This window comes from Solanum pennellii, chromosome 6 (genome assembly GCF_001406875.1).
Source record: "Solanum pennellii chromosome 6, SPENNV200".
Classification (NCBI taxonomy): Eukaryota; Viridiplantae; Streptophyta; class Magnoliopsida; order Solanales; family Solanaceae; genus Solanum; species Solanum pennellii.
The window spans coordinates 53,841,927-53,862,116 of record NC_028642.1 but is presented as its reverse complement, the minus strand read 5'-3'; the positions used below and the strand labels follow the sequence as shown (position 1 = coordinate 53,862,116).

The following is a 20,190-nucleotide window of genomic DNA, read 5'->3' as shown; positions in this document are numbered from 1 at the left end:
TTGATGAACTTCCTAATTTGATGAACTAGCAGCAGTTGCACATTAAGAACCATATAAGGGAAATTATTAAATATTATGCCTGCTTAAGAGCACCTTTTTCAACTAACTGATGTTCTAAACAATCTGGACAGCTTGGCCTGTTTCCAGTTGTTAACTATAAAAACTACAAATGGTTGATGATCCACCAACTGAATATTAGCCTTCATCAAAAAATAAGAGGCACCAACAAAATCAATTATGAGCGCCTGGGCATCTCTTATACATAATGATGGCCAAAACAAGTAACCTGAACACCTTGCTAAAGCAATTATAATAGCTTCCACAATTCTGCAACAAGAGTTTTGACCAACTGTATGTCAACAGCTTAGAAGCACAGAAGTATGTGTTCTCCCCCACTTCTGGCAAAAAATGATGGGGCACCCTAGTTTCACCTCCCCTCACTAAGTTTGAAGAGATGTACATGTATATTTTCTTGATAATGACATAAATGGCCTACATGCAAAAGATTGGACAGCTACGTTCCATCTGAGATGACAATTGAGTATGTTCAGCGATACTGATTGTGTGGTTCTATTTTCCTCTTGCTAGAACTAGTACATGACTAGGACAAAAATGTCTACGGGAAGTTGAGGTAATTGATGACAGAGCACAGAAAAGATTCAATTCATTTGTGATCATAGAGAAAGACAGTGCACCCCACTAGGCAGATCTTTTGGTATTGGAAGCGCTGTGACGTATCTCTGAGGAATACCATCATATTGCCCCCGACCAAGAAACCTAGCATACCGATTAATAACGCCGAACTTCTCTTGGTCTTGCCCATCCACTGTCACATCTAATACCGATGCTCTCTTGTCCAGTCTGATCAGAGAAGGAACAAATTAGAAAGCAAACAAAACTAATCAAGCAGAATTAACATATCTTTTTCAGGTAAAAAAGGAAGCTAGTAAAGCAGACAGTATTAATATAATATAACGGGAAGTGTAAAACTGAAACATCAAAAGATAAAATGAATGTCCAAAAACTAATAGCAAGTCAAATGACAGTAGACATTTAAGACTTGAGAAGTGTGGATTTCCTAATAAAAAATCCAAGTTTATACGGAACCAACCAATAAGTACAGTTAGCACTTTGCCCTCATTTTCTAATGGAGTGAAGGATCATGGTTAAAGACCTATCATCAGCTGTATATATTTTTAGAGGTGCTAAATCAGAAGCAAAAGCGCCATCACAGTTCAAAGTAAACCCTTGAATTTCTGAAATTGTTCTTTGTAAATCTTAGATTTACATATCCATCATTAAAATTTAGCACTACATGTAGTATCTACATAATTAACAAATTCAGCTTTATTTAGTAACTAGTTTCAGTATACATGTGTGTATTGCGTCAACTAAAAAGATTGTATATAAGAAAAGTGAATTATGTAAAAATAGAAAATGACACTAAGTAGATGCAACTTCATTAATTGAAAAGAAATGTTACCGTATTAGTTAGATCAATAAAGGAGAAGAAATCATGACATACAGAACCTCCAACATATTATGCAAGCACTAATAGGACGAAATGCTAAAATTAAATATTGACAAAGAACATAAATTCGAACAACACAAACATTTGACCCCAATATTGATCAACCTATAGCTTCTTCCTTTGCGTCTCATAAGAATGTTATAATTCAATATCAATATCAATTTTATATATAGATATATATATATATGAAGTCTATTGATAAAGAGGTACATTGTGTCAAACTAAGGAAAGAAAAGATAAAAGGAAAATTCTTCTTTCTTTCTTTGGTCTTTCATCAAATCATATTTCTAATAACTTATCCAATTATAATGTATCTATTGCTAATGCAGGGACAGACCACTATTAATAGGTAATCTCAATGTAAGAATAAATATACAATTAGCTCAAATACATTAAATTGACAAGAGTTGACCGCGCAGGGCAAGTGGTAAGAATAAATATACAATTAGCTCAAATACATTAAATTGACAAGAGTTGACCATGCAGGGAAAGTGATTAACGAGCAGGCTACCTTAGCTGATGCGAGTCAACAATACTCAATCTTAGGTCCAACACAATTGAAGTTGAGGTCAAGAGATTCAATTTAAATTATAATTCTTTTGAACATCAATATTTTATAACGTTTTAAATGAATTTTATGTTATTAGAGAGATACTACAAAAAAATAAAATATTTAGCAATGTTTACTAATTATACGAACAGAGTAATAATAAATATTCATATTAGGAAAGGGATTGAGACTATTAATATTTCGTGTTTATACCCAAATTAGCAGCTTATTAGAAGATGCATTCTTTAGATATGATGTGACTTTTTAAATTGGACTCGACAAATCTTAATTTTAAACCAAAACTAAACTAATACAAAATAAATCATAAATAACTCAGACGTAAGATACTTAAAAAGCAAATTAAATGTGAAGCAAGAAATAAGGAAAACTTTTGTTCAAGTAAAACTCTTTGCATGATCATAAATTTCTAAATAATAGGAGTTCTTACTTATTAGTTCAAATAAGGAATGATTTAATATCAAATTTTAGTTGATCTCAAAGTCCTAAGTATTAGGGTTATAATTAAATTACTATTTTATCAAGTGTGAAATCAAATTTAAAGGGTTAAAAAGATGAACAAAATTTTGTTATCTGCCTTCGTGCTTTTCAATATCGCTTTGCACATGAACCCTATATTAATGAATATATTTGAAAAAACTCATAAATATATTGAACTATGTATTGTGCTATAAAATAAACTTAAATCAAATGAAAAAGTTTAAGTTCCTTAAAAATGATGAATGTTAATTCCATTTAGGTAGTCAATTTAGCTCAAGTATCCATATCAATGACTGCACAATTTCTTTTAAGTTACATTAGTATCACTATCAAAAACAATGTATTTGACTTTAAAACAAAAATTTAAAATATAGATCGATGAAATTCAAAAAGAAAAAGATTAAGAAAAAGTGTAAGTTTACCAAAAATAATGAATGATATTCCTATTTAGCTAGCTCAATGAAAAAAATATGGTATTAGTTAATAAATAACATTAACCAACAGCTCACTTTGCATCATGACATATAATTTGTAGAATTAGCATGTGCACCCACATGGACATTAGCTCATTTCAAGTATCGAATTTAAAATATTAATTACCATTGCATCTCACAAAAAATGCTCTTTTGCAAAATTAGTTATTACTTGTTTGTATGCCCCCTCTAATTATTATTTTCTATAATACAAAACAATACAATAAGTAACAACCATCCAAACAAGCTGTAAAGAAACTCATCTGCTATAGCCGTGCGCAATCAACAATATTCAGCAAAATGTTGTAACTGGAGAAAAATATAGAAACTGAAACTGAAACATCAAGCATTACCTCATAAAATCACTTTCCAATCTCCTCGCTCTTCCCTGTAACTCTTCTAATGTTTTGGCAAAATCATGTTTATTAATCCTCTGAGAAGTAATGCACCCTTTGGGAAGCCTACAATTGCATTAAATGTATCATTAGGATCAGAAGAACAAAAAACAAAAGACAGTTGAATAATCTCATGCAACTAGAGAACTCACAGTTCTTTGTCATCACAAGACATATTACGATCAGCATTTGAGCAAGAAAGCATGCTGCATGCATCCCCCAATGACGATCTAGAGATGGAGTAACCCACACTCTCATACTCTGAATTAGCTTCTGCAGAAAGAATTACTGCAGGGGGAGAGGGGAGTAGTTGCTGCATAAGCTGAGTGGTCAATATAGCCCTTCTTTTAGCTTTAACCCCTGGGGCCCCTTCCTCATTAAAACCAATGCCTTCTATAACCTAAGAATTGAGAAGTACTGGCTGTTAAAAGTAAGGCAACCAATAATGAAATCAGGAGGATTATAGCAGTTAGTTCATTATACCTTTTCAGTAAGCCTATTAGCAGCTCTAGCCCACTCTCTTTCTGCCAGGCTGCAAAGCGAAAGTTAAAACATATCAGCAAGAATGTTGAACTAATACAACAACCCAAATAAAGACAATTAGGGACTAAAAGTAGGTGTCAAGCAGCAACTAACTAGCACGAGAGTTTATTAAAGAAGTTGTTATGCATAATACAAACCTGATTGTCTGACTGCTCCGTGAATCTGCTAAAACTTCTTTATGCCAAGGAGTATTTTCAGATGTAGCACGTTTGCGCTTCATGGGTTTCGAAATTAGGTGCTGATGATCAAAATTCACTGGCAATGTTGGAGAAGAACAATGGTCAATTGCAGCAGAGCTGGGGACAGAATTAGGTTCAATATTACCAATTGTACTTCTCTCAGAAGTTGCAGGCACTATTTGCACCATAGAATTAAGTGCATGCAAACTACTGGAAGACTTCCCAAGAGTCAAAGGTTGTTCCACTGTCTTCATTGCAGCAGCTCTACGAGCATCATACGTATGTAACATCTGCCCATTTTTTAAGGTTCTGCACTGATTTAACCAGGAAGGTTCCAACTGAGAACCATTTTGTGTTTGTTCAAGCGTAACGGAATTTGTATCATTGCTGTGACCGCTGCTCTGAGAATCCACCTGATGAACTGCAAGTACATCATGAGGAGACATTTTTCTCCCTTGTTGAGATGAAATGCTTCTTTGCAAATCCTCTGGCACAGAGACTCCCAACATTTCAGTGTCCCCAGAAGAAACTTGTGGAGCACCTGTACTGCTGTCTGCTACTTTCATTCTCTTGAAGTCCCTATTGCTTGGATCGACCTCCACATGTTTGATAGCCTGCACTTGGTTTAATAGGGAATAGTTCTGATTTGAAAGGTTGGGCTTCAAAGTTCGGCCAAAGGCTTCAATATCTCTCTGCATAGATGCAGCATTTGCAGCAGATCCTCCCAAGATATACTTGATAAAAGGTTCTCTACCCTGTGAATCATTCATCTTCTGGATGTGGTCAACATTTGTCACTGATATTTGCTGAGAATGACTTTCCTTTGGTCGCTGTTCTTCCCCTTCAGAAGAAACCAGGGAATTCACTGAGCTAGTACCAATCTGGGATGCAAAATTACCTCTATTCAAGTATTGATCACTTTGCCCCCCAGGAGCAGATAATGACGACTCCACAATATTCATTTGATGTGATTGGAAAATATGAGAAGAATCCTTGCTATACTGAGAGCCAAAAGCTTGCTGAGGTGGTGGAAAAGTACCCCATATACCGGATGACATTTTTGAATACGTACCCTGCTGACCGATGCCAGACACTAACGCCTGAGAAACTAATACTGGCTCTTGGGATGTAACTTGATTGGTAAAGATACTTTCCACTGTACGATTGGTGTTACTCAATTGAGACTTGCCTGCGGAGAGGATAGGCTTATCTTGTAACTTGTCAGCCTCCACAGACTGACCATTTGCAGATCCTCTGCAAGAGTCACCTTTCTCTGTATGAGAGGAAGCATGCTTATCAAAGGATACACTCAAGGATTGATTTGTTGGGAGTTGTGCAGTAGTCCTAGCCACATTTGGAATTTTAAGCTGACCTCCCCTATAGGGAAAACCAGAATGAGAATCAAACGCTGGAGAAAGGTTTCCGGGCATTGCATACATAGAAGTTACATTATTGGTACTTCCTGCAATACCAAATCCTATATTCTTCAATCCTTCCTGGGATGGATCAGAAGGTGAAAGTACGGATTGAGCCTGATGAGGGGGGTGCATTGGTCCTTGATTCTTCTCACCAGTGTCAACAGTAGCATGACTATAATGTGAAGAGCTAAAAGCTTGGATCGGGCGCTGAGATGTCAAAGAATGGTTTCGGACTGATGCACGTCGGGATGGAGGGCCAAGTTGTAGACCATAGCCTTGAGAGGAAGCAGACTGACTCCTCAGGTGATGACCAACAGACTCATCAGAATTCTCTGCTGCTTCAGGCATCCTAGATGATGCTTTTTTTTCAGAATGACCTAACTCTGCCCTGGAACCACACTCTCTCGACTGGTCCACCTTCTGAATAAGCTGTAGCATGTTTGGACTGCAAGAATAGAAACAGTTTAAACATTGAAGCCAGAAAAAGAAGGCACCGCAAAGTAGTTTATACAGCTCAACTTGACCGTCCACAAGGTTTTAATATACATGTAAAGATACGTACAAAAGAACATCTAAATCGTACAGGATCTATCAAAATGTATCCATAACCATTGCTAATAGTTCTGAGAATCAGCAAATTAACTACCTAGATTCCGCAGCTTTATTAGGTGAATGTGAGTCAAGAGATCTGTTTAAGGGCCCAGGAATATTAGATCCACCACCAAGAAAGCTGCTTTGACAATGGACCTCACTAGAGCCTTTGTCATCCATCAAAACATCAGACAATTGCCCCTGTAGATCAAAGAACATTAGCCTATAATTGTTGATAAAGGATATATAGAACTGAGGGCTCTTCAAATATATACTACATATATCACCTTCTCCAGTTCTGCCAGACTGTGAGGAACCTGACCAAAAACTTTTGATTGGCCATGCTGGGGATTGTGCTGCATTATAGACTGAGAATGAGTAGATTGCTCCATGCTGCGAGAAGGATCAGCATCATCATCCAAGTTCGATGAGTTTCCCAAGGGATGATACTGAAACTTTGGAGGCCAAGAATTTTTCTGACCACCCTGATCAGACAACTTCTGCTTCCCCATGAGACACCTTGAAGCACTGGCATCTGATAAAGCATTTTCCGTAACCCCACCAGCAGAAGAATGAGGAAGTAGGTTAGAGTGAGAGCTGTCATTTGAATTATCCTTCTTATCACTGTTCTCCACCTCATGCACTGTGAACTCATTACCATCAACGCAAGGGGATGAGCACTTCATTGTACTTGAGTTTGGAGCTGTGGCAGAGTGATACGAACTAAAAACCTCTGAATTCCCCCGTGGACTAGCCATAGATGATCCCACATGCTCCATATCAACAGCAGAATTACTGTGTGAATTAGATTTCAATGTCATACCACCATGAAAGACTTTGTCTTGGATGCACTTCATCTGATTCTTGTCCTGCAACCGTTTTGATAAGTTCTCACTCAACATACTAAAAGCTGCACCTCCAGAGGGTACTGCTGACCCAAGAACACCCAAACTAGCTGATTTCATCCATGGTTGTCTAGCTCCACCATGCTCAGGTGTCAAGGACCTAGAACCCCTTCCAGAAATCATTTCTGTATCAAGAGGATGTGAAGTATTGCTAAGTATCTGGCTTGATTCAGCAACTGACGTCTGCAGTGGACCGAAATCTGGCCACTTGCTTCCTCCATGTGATGACTGGACAGGTCTTTGAGAATTTGCTTGCAGATTCTGACCTTGCTCATATGGAAACCTGTGCCCCTGGACGTTGTGGAAGCCGTTATTCATAATGATGCTATCAGATGGCCGAACAGAAAAAGAATTCAAGGATGGTGCTAGGGGCAACTTGTTTTCAGCAGAAGATGATTTATGTGTCCCACTGTTATACATCAGATTCTGATTCCCTGAAGGAATTTCAGCACTGTGAAAATTCAAACCACTACATTCCTCCTGCAGACCTATATCACTGCTCGAAGTTTCTGCAACAGCCGACTGCATAAGAGCACTCCAAGTACCACCTTGGATAGAAGGAGATCCAGTTAGCAATCCTGCACTGTCAAACAGATTAACACCTTCCTCATTCCTATTAGGGCTCTTGGAAAAGGAACCCCATATACTGCTGTCTGAACCAAACAGAATTCTTTCTTCTGTAGGATCTAAACCAACTTCATTCCGTTGTGAAGAAGCTTGTGTCGCAACTTTCTCCTGTGAGGTCTCTGTGTGAATGGTTACATCCAGTCTGCTGCAGAAATCCTGGAAAGCTGAACCTTCTTGCACATTATTTGCTTGCTGAAGGTTCTCAGTATTTACTGCATTAGATAGAGCTTGACTTACGGTGTGACCAAACAAGCTTTCACCTTGCAGAGTCAGTCTATGAATGGAAGTCCCATCCTGCCCACTGACTTGACCTGACAATTCAGCACATTCATTAGCCGGAAATGAACCAGTAAAGGTTGGCATTGGCTGTACTGTAGGCTTCTTTGTTCCCACCAGTGGAAGTTGGCTCAGGCTTCCTCTTGAATTGGCAACAGGAATTCCATATAGAGACTGATCAATGTTTTGAGGAATCAAACCCATCAAATGTTGTGCTTGTTCATAATTGGTGGGATTGAATCCATTTGCGGATCCTTGAAGGACTGGAGAACCATGTTGCAACCAATTTGTGTTGCCAACCTCAGTTGCCAGTGCAAAATTTACTGCACCAGAATAACTGGTGCCATTAATAGAAGCAGGAGAATGGTTACTAGATGCCACCTTAGGAACAGGGGGAACCTGATTCACTAGATTTTGTGGACCGGCATCTACTTGCTGTTGCCTCTGAAGTTCTTGCATCTTCATGAACATGGCTTGCTGTTGCAGTTGCTGCATTTCGTTTAGCCTAGACTGCTGTCGTTGCAAAGATTGCAGCATGTTTGATTGCTGACCGTTCATTTGCTGACCACCAAAAAGATCCAAACTAACAGGACTTCCAGAAGGTTCTGACCTAACTAGTCCTCTTGCCTGCTGCTGAAGACCCGCCCCTCGCTGCAATTCATGAAAAAATGAGCCTCCTGAGGCTAGATTACATTGATTAGAACCTGTATTCACGGCCGAAAAACTTGATTCATCCTGCCTTGTCTGGTAGTACTGATTACCATACATGATTCCGTTCGAGTTTGGCTGCTGACCTCTAGCAAACTCAGCCCATTGAGTTGATTGTGCAGAATCCAAGCCACGCTGCCCATTATATGGATAACTGCTATTTCCTCTAGTAGTATCTGCAAAAAAAGGAAAATAAGAAAATCGTCCAACAAGCTACTTGGCTACCAAATAAAGTTAAGACGGAATATCAAATTACCAGAGATCTGTAAGTTGTATGCGTTCGAACTCAGTCCACCTGTCTGCCTCTGGCTTCCAACCCCCAAATTGTTGCTTAGAGCTGGCAAATTCCCATCCACTACAGGGGAATGGTGTTCTTGTGACATACTGTCTTGTGCAAAAAAGTTGTGAACCCTATCTTTGACTTCATTACCAGGCATAGATAATTTAAGTCCAAAACCTTTGATTGTTAAATGTCACTATGCAGTTACTAACATAGCAAGATATCAATTAAAACAAACTTTTTTGGCATCTGGCGTTACAATTAAAATCCAGAACTTAAACATGGGACTAGTATTCTTGGAAGCTAAGAATCGGCTGCCTTCTCAAACAACTGCAAACACCTGCAAGACATTCATCCGAGTTCAGCTAGGTGAAAGAAGAGACTTTTTCTGTTAAGCGGCAATAGATATTACCTGAGATGACAAAGAAGAGGTATACTACTTGAAGATCCACACTAGTTTAATGGAACTATTTCAATACACAACTAAAAGTTATGTAAACATTGAGGTATAGAGAATCCGCAGAATACATAATCAATGACTAAACATGTTGATTATCAACGACATTTCAAGCTCTCACTTTTTCCTCAGTCAATAATCACATCAGAGAGCCTGTAGTGGACCAAGTTGACATGATATAGAGAAAAGAAAGACCGGCAATGGCCATAAAGAGTGAACAAAAGGGATCTGTGATAACGAGTGTTCGACAAAGTTGCCAAGACTTCGGGGCAATTAGGTTGGTGCATACCACACTTGTTGGAGGGAGAGAGGGGAGAGGGGGGGGGGGGTACATGCAACAACTACACTGGATCTAGGAATGCGTAACATCGGATTTTATTTTTTTGATCAAGTAAAATTATTAGTATATTCATTCATAAACATGGCCAAACTGGCAGTATACAAGGGTATAAAAGCAAAGAATCTACAAAACATTATTCTCTACAAACTCTCTATACAACTGGAAACTTTATGTTTTACACCAGAAGAAAATGAGGGATCTAGGACCACTCCTCAACTGAGAGAAACTCAACTGTATTCCTTCAAAAGCTCTCCTATTTCTCTCTCTCCAAACGACCCACATTAAAGCAAGCAGAACCACATTCTAAGCCCTTAGTCTTCTCCTCCTTTTAGCACTATTGACTTAATCAAGCCTTCCCTTTTTGGCCTATAATCACACATTTGGCCTCACTCATGCTTATTCTGCAAGATTTTTGCAATCAAATATTTGCACTTAACTATAATCACATATTTGGCCTCACTCGTGCTTAATCTGCAAGAGTTTGACGTTATCCTAAGCCACCAAATTTTTCATGCACCAAACTCTAATTGATAGTTCGTAATCATGTAAGGTAATCACAGCAGCCTTTTGCCACTAAATTGGTCGTGAAGGGGCAAAGATTTCTCTTCTGTTGATAGATGCTCTAAATGCACATTACAATTGTTTCTATACAAAAAAAATGTAAGAATTGTCAGCAAGAGATCAACCTTGTTTTTTATCAGTAGATGTTATCCACCACTAATTAGTTAAATAAAAAAATTTTTGTTTTGAAACTGGTAACTTTGTGTCTATTGATAGTGGTAAATTTATTTAATTAGGTACACCATGCTTGGCCTTTAGTCCTGACTATGTCTAAGGAATAACTCTGATCTTTGGACTCACAAAAAGGTATGTAATTAGGCGAATCAAAGCAGTGCTGACATGAGATCTCGGACAACTAATTATTAACAATAAAAGATACTAAAAGTATATCTTGATAGCAGTGGAAAGGTAAAGCTTATGGTTCATGAGGATCTTTTAAGAGCCTAAACAGTATATCAAAGGGGGGAAGCGCAAAAAATAATATTTGAAAAATGACAAACCTTGCAGGGCTTAAGCGAGAAGCACAGTACACACATCTTCGAGGTGAAACACAGATTTTATAGAAAATACAGAATTACCTAAAATATAAAAAATTCTATTCATTATGTCAAAACAGCAATCAACGTTACAAATTTCATCATCAAATATCCAATAAAGACGATATCAATTCCAACGTCTCACACTGAACATTGTTAAAATGTAATTGCAACGAAACACAGATCACTCCTTGTTTACCAACCACTCATTGTCTAACCAAATCCAATTCACTCATGATACATTCCTCAAAAAATCCAAACAAAGTTGATTTATTGCTCCAGTTACTCAGCCAATTTTGAATTCCTAGTTCTCAAAATTAACAGTGAGTTGGATTCCCTGCCAACCTAAGTTATGTCCCAGTTATCTGTGCCAGCAAAGAGCAAGAAGATATTGCAGCAGCTAAGAAGAAACTGTATATGGGAGGGCAACAAAGCGAAAACGTCATTCCACCTAGTCAAATGGACAAATTCACTACAGGCAGAAAAGATGGAGGCTCTGGGAATCAAGAACCTCAGGCAACACAATAGAAGCTTACACGACTAACTGTTGTGGAGGTTAAACAATGAAACTGAAGCTCTATGGAGGAATGTCATTTACACTAAGCATGGAGCCGACATTACTGTAATACTTGCAATTGGGTAATCATATCAAGGAACACTTATATTAAGTCACTTGAATATAAAACTGAAGTTAGAGCCCACAGGAAGCCTTGAAACAAAAGCTTAAGGTTTCATTACGTCATAGTATTTCAGATAATCCCGTATATGGACAGTCTTGGAACGAGTATATCTTCCCGTCTATTGAATGAAAATATGTTTACCTGATAAAAAAAATATATATATTCCAATCTATAAGGAGTTAGAAAGTCTACTACATGCCGAATTAAAAGTCTTCAAGTCTAGTTTCCAGCAAAACAAACCACCCATTAATCCGAGCTAGGGTTAAAAAATTATGTCTGTTTTACCACGGACTAACGTAACACCCAAATGCATATGTGACATAGACCCCATCCAAGAGTGATTATAACTACAATAACATACCCAGAGAAATCCACAAATGGGGTATGGGGAAGGTAAAGTATACATGGACCTTATCACTACCTCGTTAAGGTAGAGATGTTGTTCCGGAAAAACCCTCGACTCGAGTACAACAATCTGAGCAAGTATGAAAAGGAAAAATGACAGAGCAGAAAATATAGCAACTACTGCAGAAACAATAACAAAAAAATAATGCAAAATTGAAACAACATAAAATAGATGGTGGTAAAAAGCAAAAGCAAGACACTACAAGAATAAAGCTACTACTACGGCAAACACCACTGCGTCTAAACCCCTTCGAAAGCAGGAGAACACTCCAATATCTATTAACCTTCTACCTAATCTGCGACCTCACCTTCTTATCCTCAGTAAGTTGGAGTTGTGTGATGTCATGTCTACTAACCTCCCCAAAATTTTCAGCCTACCTCTACCTTTCCTCGCACCCGCTAGATCCAACCTCTCAAACCTCCTCACTGAAGCATCAACACATCTCCTCTTCACATGTCCAAACAATCTCAACCTTTGTCCACTACTGAGGTCACTCCCACCTTTGCTCGGATATACTCAATTCTTAATCTTATTGCTCCTAGTATGCCCACACATATATCTTAACACCTCATCTCTATAATAAGCACCTTCTAAACATTTTTAGTTCTTGTTGGTCTACACTCCATCCCTTACAAAAGAGTCGATCCAATCACCACTCTAAAGAACTAACTTTTAAGCAAGTGGTACCTTTTTGTCACACAAAACTCCGGAGGCAAGCCTCCACCTCAACCACACCAATACAATGTGTGAAATCTTGGTCGATGTCCCCACTTCTTTAAATTATAGCCCTAAGATGCTTGAAACTATCTCTCTTAAGGACAGTGTGTCAAGCTTCACTTCCACGTCTGAACTATTTTCCCTTCATTAAAAGACTTTACAACAAACAAAATTGTCATTTATTATTTTCCTCAAAAAATCGTCATTTAACTATCATCCTAAAATTTAGGACTTCAAAAATGATTTTAAGTTTTAGATATTAAATCTTTGCTTATTTGTAATAGGTAAGAACTCCTATATTTAGTACTTTAAAATTGACTAAAATTTTGCTTCTTAAATCTTACCATATTTGAACTATATTAAAAGTCCTAATATGTATGACTTTAGAAACAATATTTTAACCTTATATAAATTTACTTAAATCATGGTAAACAATTAATTAATTAAAAATGTTAAAGAAAGAGGTTAGCTAAAAGAACTGAATAAATATCCTAGGTTCCTGGTAGGATTCTGACTCAGTTTTCTTACATTTTTGACAAGCTGTAAATATGGTTTTCAGTGCAATCCATGCATTGGTTCAATGAATATACACAAACATTACCTTCTCAAAAAAAACTGATTAAATATTTTAATTTAAAATAGCAATACTTTAAGTCAATAGATACACGCTACTAATGCTAATATACAAGCTTTTATAGTCACAATTTATCATCATACTTGCAATAGAATTTCGATCATTTAAAGCCACAAAAAGAATTTTTTTTAAAAAAAAAAATAGGCTTCCAATTACTTCTTTCCAAGTTAGGACTTTAATTCCTATAATTTTATTGGCAAAATTCTTAAGCATTTATAATTTATAATATAATATAAAGCGAAGCCAGTGTCATAAATAAACAACACTATAAACGTGATAAGTATCTAAATATTTCCTTATATTCATTTTTTGTTAAATGGAGTTGTAATTAAATATTATCTTCGAATTTTGGTCGCAAAAATAGAAATCCTATTAGGATTAGAAAAATGCATCTTAAATGCGTCTACAAAATGATTTCACCAGTGAGCAAAAAAAGAAAAAATAGAACTCCTTAAAATTATGCTTGATAGTTTTCTCCTTTCAATTTTTTGTCAATTTAAATTATATAATCAGTTATAATTTAGCTATGTTGAGGTTACACATGCTTGACTGATATGCAATTAATGATCTAATTATTTTCTTATCTTTCCCTAGATTTGTTGATTCAAGCCCCAAATTGTAGTACTTCATGTTGCAAATGGCAGAGAAAGGTTAAGAGGTTTTTGGTTTTAATCTTCAGAGGTCTATTGGAAATGTGAAATTCCAAGTGTCTTCACTCAGACAAGTTTCCGCCAAAGTCATTGGTCGTGGTCTCGGAATTGGAAAACAAAAGTTCCATGTAAAGTAGCCTGCTTATCTGGGTTGGTAGCCCAAAAAGCATGCCTAAGACATGACAATCTTAGAAAAGGAGCTTCTTTAGTGCAGCACATTCCTAATATGTGGGGAGGAAGCAAATCTATAAACCATCTTAAGATTCATTAAGGTAAGATAAGAACTTTGGCATATTTTCCCAAACTTTCCAGATCTAATATGTGCAATGCCAAGAGACACCATACAATTACTACATTGATGGAATAGAAGCATGAGAAAAACAAGAAGCCATTGTGGTTGAATATGATCCCAGCATGCATTTGGTGGTCTGTTTGGAAACGAAGGAACAACAAATATTTTGAAGATAAAGCCAACTCACTCCAACAGATCATGTTTAACTGTATACTTTTGTTTTCTTTTTGGTGTAGGGAGGAATTTGCAAATGTAGCAGAATTCATACTCCACCTCTTATAATTCCTATAGTTACCCATTAAAGGAATCGCCCTAGATCACGGACACCTTTGTTGATGAGATGGAATCTAGTTGATGATAAAGAGAAGTCCAGATATTCCTATTCAATAGAGAGAACTAAAATCCACTGACAGGCTCCTCGCTAAACTGATAAGAAACCATTTCCTCCAATATTTGACAAACACCAGTTCTCCTTCTGGAATAAAGCAATCAGATATATCCATCCGAACTAGAATACTGGCCCAACTCCTAATCCGTTTCTAAACGTAAAATCATGTAATGATAATAAAAACTACCAATAATAAAAACTTATGGTGTTTTCTATTAGAATGCAACAGGTTTAGATGGAAATAAAGCTAGACCTTTTAGTCCAACTTTGAGAAAAATTGAAGTACAACAACTAGCACCTCAATCCCCAACTAGTTGAGGCTTGGCTACCAGAATCTTCAATGTCCATCTCTCTCCTTCTGAACCAGATACATTCAACAAAAAAACTAACATGCTAACCGCGGAGCATGAGATGAGCACTCAGTTGTACAAAGGCATCATTTTTTTCCGACAATTCAAGTACCATCTGAAAGACTCATGTGACATCTCCATAAAAATTACACAGGTTGAACATACAATCAACGAAAAAAACTATAATTCAAGCTGTATGTACTCACTGTAAATAGCCTGAAAAACTAAAATCATGAATCCATAGCACATAGAGGGGCATGGACTAGGGTTTGTGATAACACACAGAAACTGAATTCAAGAAGAAAACACTAACCAAAACAGCAAAACAGCACCAATTGAACTTGGAATCGATCCTTCAACTGTACTGATTGTAGAGTTCTGAGTTGCCAGAAATGTCAATTTTGTGTCAAGAGGGAGGCTAGAGAGAGAAAGGAGTGAGAGAATTTGAAGAGAGAGAAAAAGCAGTGAGAGAAAGTCTGTGCCTTTTCAATGAACTGTTGAGCGGTATTAGGTTCGGGTTGAAAATGAGCTCCTGACCCGAAGAACCCGGGTCTTGGTCCAATTATGGCAAGGTGTAAGTGGGGCCCACTTGTGTTATTTTTTTCCCTTTTTCAGACTAATAATCCTAATGAAAGAATCTCAAAGCGATAATTCAAAGTAAAACTTGGTCTTAAATTCTCCCTCCAAAAAGAGTGTACACGTCATCATAACTGAATATTAATTGTAGGAAAAAAGTTGACCACCTTTTATTTCATGTTTAATAATTGAGTTATTATTTTCTTAATGAAAATATTAACATGTCTATATATATAAATATATCTAACTAATGAATAATAAGAGATTTACTAACCAAACATCTATATAATATGTAAATAATGAATAACAACAGATTTACTAACCAAATATCCTCAAGAATGTATATTTGTGTGTTCTTTTGGAAAATAAATAATGTATATTGATTATTTATTGTTATTTGAAAGGTTTTAAAAATATTTCATTTAAATAGGAGAACTTTTTTATATTTATCATTTATTAATAGTTGAGCACCTTTTTTCCAAGCTTAATAATTGTTTTATTGCTTTATTAATGAAAATATTAACATGTCTATTAATATGTAACTAATAAATAACAACAGATTTACTAACCAAATACCCTCAAGAATGTATATTTGTATGTTAATTTGGAAAATAATTAATTTATATTAATTATTTGTTGTTATTTGAAAATTCTTAAGAAAAATTTCTAAATAGGAGAAATTTCTAATGTTTACCATTTATTAATAGTTGATCACCTTTATTTCAAGTTTAATAATTGTGTTATTTGCTTTCTTAATGAAAATATTAACATGTCTATATAATATGTAACTAATGCATGAGAACAAATTTACTAACCAAATGTCTATATAATATGTAACTAATGCATGACAACAAATTTACTAACCAAATGTCTATATAATATGTAACTAACAAATAACAATAGATTTACTAACGAAATATCATCCAGAATATACATTAGTGTGTTGTTTTGGAGCATAAATGAAGTATATTAATTATTAATTGTTATTTGAAAGTTTTTACAAATATTTTTTAAATAAGAAAATTTCCTCATATTTACCATTTATTAATAGTTGATGATCACCTTTTATTTCAAGTTTAATAATTGTGTTATTGCTTTTTTGATAAAAATGTTTACATGATATGTAACTAATGAATAACAACAGATTTACTAACCAAAGACCCTCAAAAATGTATATTAGTGTGTTATTTTGGAACATAAATAAAGTATATAATTATTTATTGTTATTCGAAAGTTCTTGAGAATATTTTTCTAATAGGAAAAATTCCTTATGTTTACCTTTTATTAATAGTTTATTACTTTTATTTCAAATTTAATAATTGTGTTATTGCTTTGTTAATGAAAATATTAACATGTCTATTAATATATAACTAATGAATGAATATTATTAATGTGTTTTTTGAGACATAAATAGAGAATATTAATTATTTATTGTTATTTAAAAGTTTTTAAAAATATTTTGAAAATAAAAGAAATACCATATTTATCATTTATTAATAGTTAGCCATCTTTACTATAAGTTTAATAGTTGAATTATTATTTTCTTAATAAAAGTATGTATAACTAGTAAGAAATTCCTTACATTTATCACTTGTAAATAGTTGACCGCCTTTGTTACAAATTTAATAATTGAATTATTATTTTTAATGCAAATATTAATATGTGTACATTGTATATATGTAACTAATGGGAAATTTCTTACTGTATATTGTTCATTTATTAGTAGTTGATCACCTTTATCACAAAGTTTACTAATTGGGTTATTATTTTCTTAATGAAATTAGTTCATTTTTAATTGTCGTAAGTTTTTTTTTATTTTATAGTTAGATTATAAATTTTGACTTACATTTTATAATATATTTTTTCATCGTATTGATATGCAAAAAGTTGCAACATATAGTATTTTTTGTATAGTTTTTGAATATTCAAATTTTTGTTAAAATATTAAATTAATATAATCTAATTTAACTTTAAAAAATAATCAAGTTAATATTCAAAAAGCGCGACCTGACAAATAAAAGTGGACTAGTACCAATAATAACAACACAGTTGCTGCCAAATTCAATCAAGAATGTATATTAATATGTCTTTTTGGAACATAAACAAAGTATATTAATTATTTATTGTTATTTGAAAGTTATTAAAAATATTTTTTAAGTAGGAGAAATCCTTTTTTATTTATCATTTTTTATTAATTGACCACCTTTATTACAAATTTAATATTTGGTTTATTATTTCTTAATGAAAATATCAATGTGTATGTATATAACTAATGAGAAATTCCATATATTTATCATTTATTAATAATTGATCACCTTTATTACAAGTTTAATAATTGGGCTATTATTTTCTTAATGAAAATATCAATATATGCATATATGTAATTAAAGAATAACAACACATTTACTAACCAAATACACTCAAGAATGTATATTGATGTGTTTTTTGGACCATAAATAAAGTATACTAATTATTTTATTGTCATTTGAAAGTTCTTATATATACCTTTAATTTAAAGTACAAGAAATTCCTTATATTTATTGTTTATTAATAATTGACCATCTTTATTTCAAATTTAATAATTGAGTTATTATTTTCTTGATTAAAATATTAGCATGATGTAACTAATAAATAACAACACATATTACTACCAAATAGGCAAATACATTCGAGAATGTATATGTGTGTTTTTTAACATAAATGAAGTATTTAATTATTATTGTTATCTTGAAAATAATTTTAAAGTATAAGAATTTTTTATATTTATCATTTATTAATAGTTGGTCATCTTTATTTTCTAGGTTTAATAATTGGGTTATTATTTTCTTAATAAAAATATCAATATGCATATATATGTAATTGATGAATTAAAACACATTTACTAACCAAATACATTCTAGAATGTATATTAATGTATTGTCTTTTTGGAACATAAATAAAGTATATTAGTTGTTTATTATTATTTGAAGGTTCTTAAAAATACTTTTAAATTATGAGATATTTATTATATTTATTAATTATTAATAATGGACCACCTTTATTCCAAGTTTAAAAACTAATTTATATTATTTTCTTAATAAAAATACTAGCATGTATATGTACATAATATAACTAATGACTAATAACACATTTACTAATTAATTACATTCGAGAATGTATATTAATGTGTTTGTGGAACATTAATAAAGTACATTAATCACTTATTGTTGAAAGTTCCTAAAAATATTTTTTAAGTATGAGAAATCTTTTTATTTTTCATTTATTAATAATTTTGATCAGTCAATTTTATTTCATATAGGATTTTAGCTGGAGACCGAATACATGTATATTTAGATCTAAACACGTTGATCTATTATTCATTGAAATCAAAGATTCTTCATAAAAGTCTACCTAAGCCGCTTAGGAATCTCAATGACACTTTTATGTCTTCACTCAAAGGATATCAACCACGTCTTTATTGAATGCTTTAATGCCATTTTTAAAAATTTTAATCGACCCTCGAAGATAAATCATGCACTATCACCAACAATATTCATGCTTTGACACTGAATATCAAGTCTCGTTAAATCAATTCGTAAACAATCAAAATCCTCCCCATTAGCTGAAACTTTGATTTCCTAATTCTTATGGCATATTCAGTTAAAAAAGAATGATAATATGTATAGCGATATTTTTTTTCTTAATTTCATGTATATGGATGACTCAACAAGCCACAAAATATCACCGTTTAGTTAAGACATTCTCTTCCAAGATGCTCAAAATTCAATTATAACTCAAATTGATACCCACTAAATCAAATTATCATAAACACAATACAGTGACGCCCTTATTAATATGTCAGATAGTGAAGACATAGGAGAAATTTTTAGAAACTCAGATGGTCATTGAAAAATAGATTATTGATACATTTTCCATATACTATAATTAATGAAGGTGAATTAAAGAATCTATTTTCTTATTTGTATTTTATGGACGTATCTTCACCTAAAATGGAAATTGATGAAAAAAGAATTACTTTGTTGTCATGATTTCAATACAGAATATGCTAATATTCTTGATAACTCCGTGATTCAATCGTCACTTATATTTATAGAAAATAAAATATTGTAGCATATAGTCTAGCTAAACATGAAGCTGAAGCTTTGACTTTCATAACACTTTTTTGAAAATTCATATCTTTTTGTGGAATCAATAATCAACGCAAATTATTCAGAAATCACTTTTTATCGACAAATATCTTTTATAACTTACCAATAGTTAATTTAACTAGCTAGTGAGATATGTGATCTCACTCTACAATGTCAGTAACCTTATTTTTGTACTTTTAAAATAGAACCCTCGGGTCATATACTTCATGTAATTTAATTAATGCATGCAACTAATATTTTTTTACCAAAATAAAAATATAAATGATTGATTTATTTTGTTTTAAAAAACAGTTTTCTCGTTTTCTTTTGCACTGCATTCTTTCTTTTGCTCTTTGATGAGAATAACAACAATATTTGAGTGATTGAATTTTTTTATTGAGTTATTTATGTACTTCGGTTACACTTAAAGTGTATATATATATATATATATATATATATATATATATATATATATATATATATATATATATATATATATATA

General features: G+C 33.7%; 1 protein-coding gene across 1 annotated transcript; it reads right to left on the bottom strand.

Annotated features, from left to right (window-relative positions):
• Positions 1–42: 42 nt before the first annotated feature.
• On the bottom strand, positions 43–15,473 carry LOC107023220. Its single transcript, XM_015223839.2, has 9 exons — positions 15,299–15,473; positions 8,951–9,314; positions 6,466–8,870; positions 6,234–6,379; positions 4,128–6,032; positions 3,931–3,979; positions 3,600–3,847; positions 3,406–3,513; positions 43–861 (listed from the first exon to the last, which is right to left on the bottom strand). Exons 2-9 carry the CDS (start codon positions 9,129–9,131, stop codon positions 675–677), a joined length of 5,229 nt encoding a protein of 1,742 aa, XP_015079325.1. The 5' UTR covers positions 9,132–9,314; positions 15,299–15,473; the 3' UTR covers positions 43–674.
• Between the last annotated feature and the right edge of the window lie 4,717 nt (positions 15,474–20,190).

Excerpts from the sequence above, each read along its gene's own strand:
- LOC107023220 (XM_015223839.2), bottom strand. The coding sequence starts at position 9,131 with ATGCCTGGTAATGAAGTCAAAGATAGGGTTCACAACTTTTTTGCACAA. Across the intron at positions 6,033-6,233 it reads AATAAAGCTGCGGAATCTAG|TCCAAACATGCTACAGCTTA; the intron begins GTAGTTAATTTG and ends CTATTCTTGCAG. Across the intron at positions 3,848-3,930 it reads CTAATAGGCTTACTGAAAAG|GTTATAGAAGGCATTGGTTT; the intron begins GTATAATGAACT and ends CTCAATTCTTAG.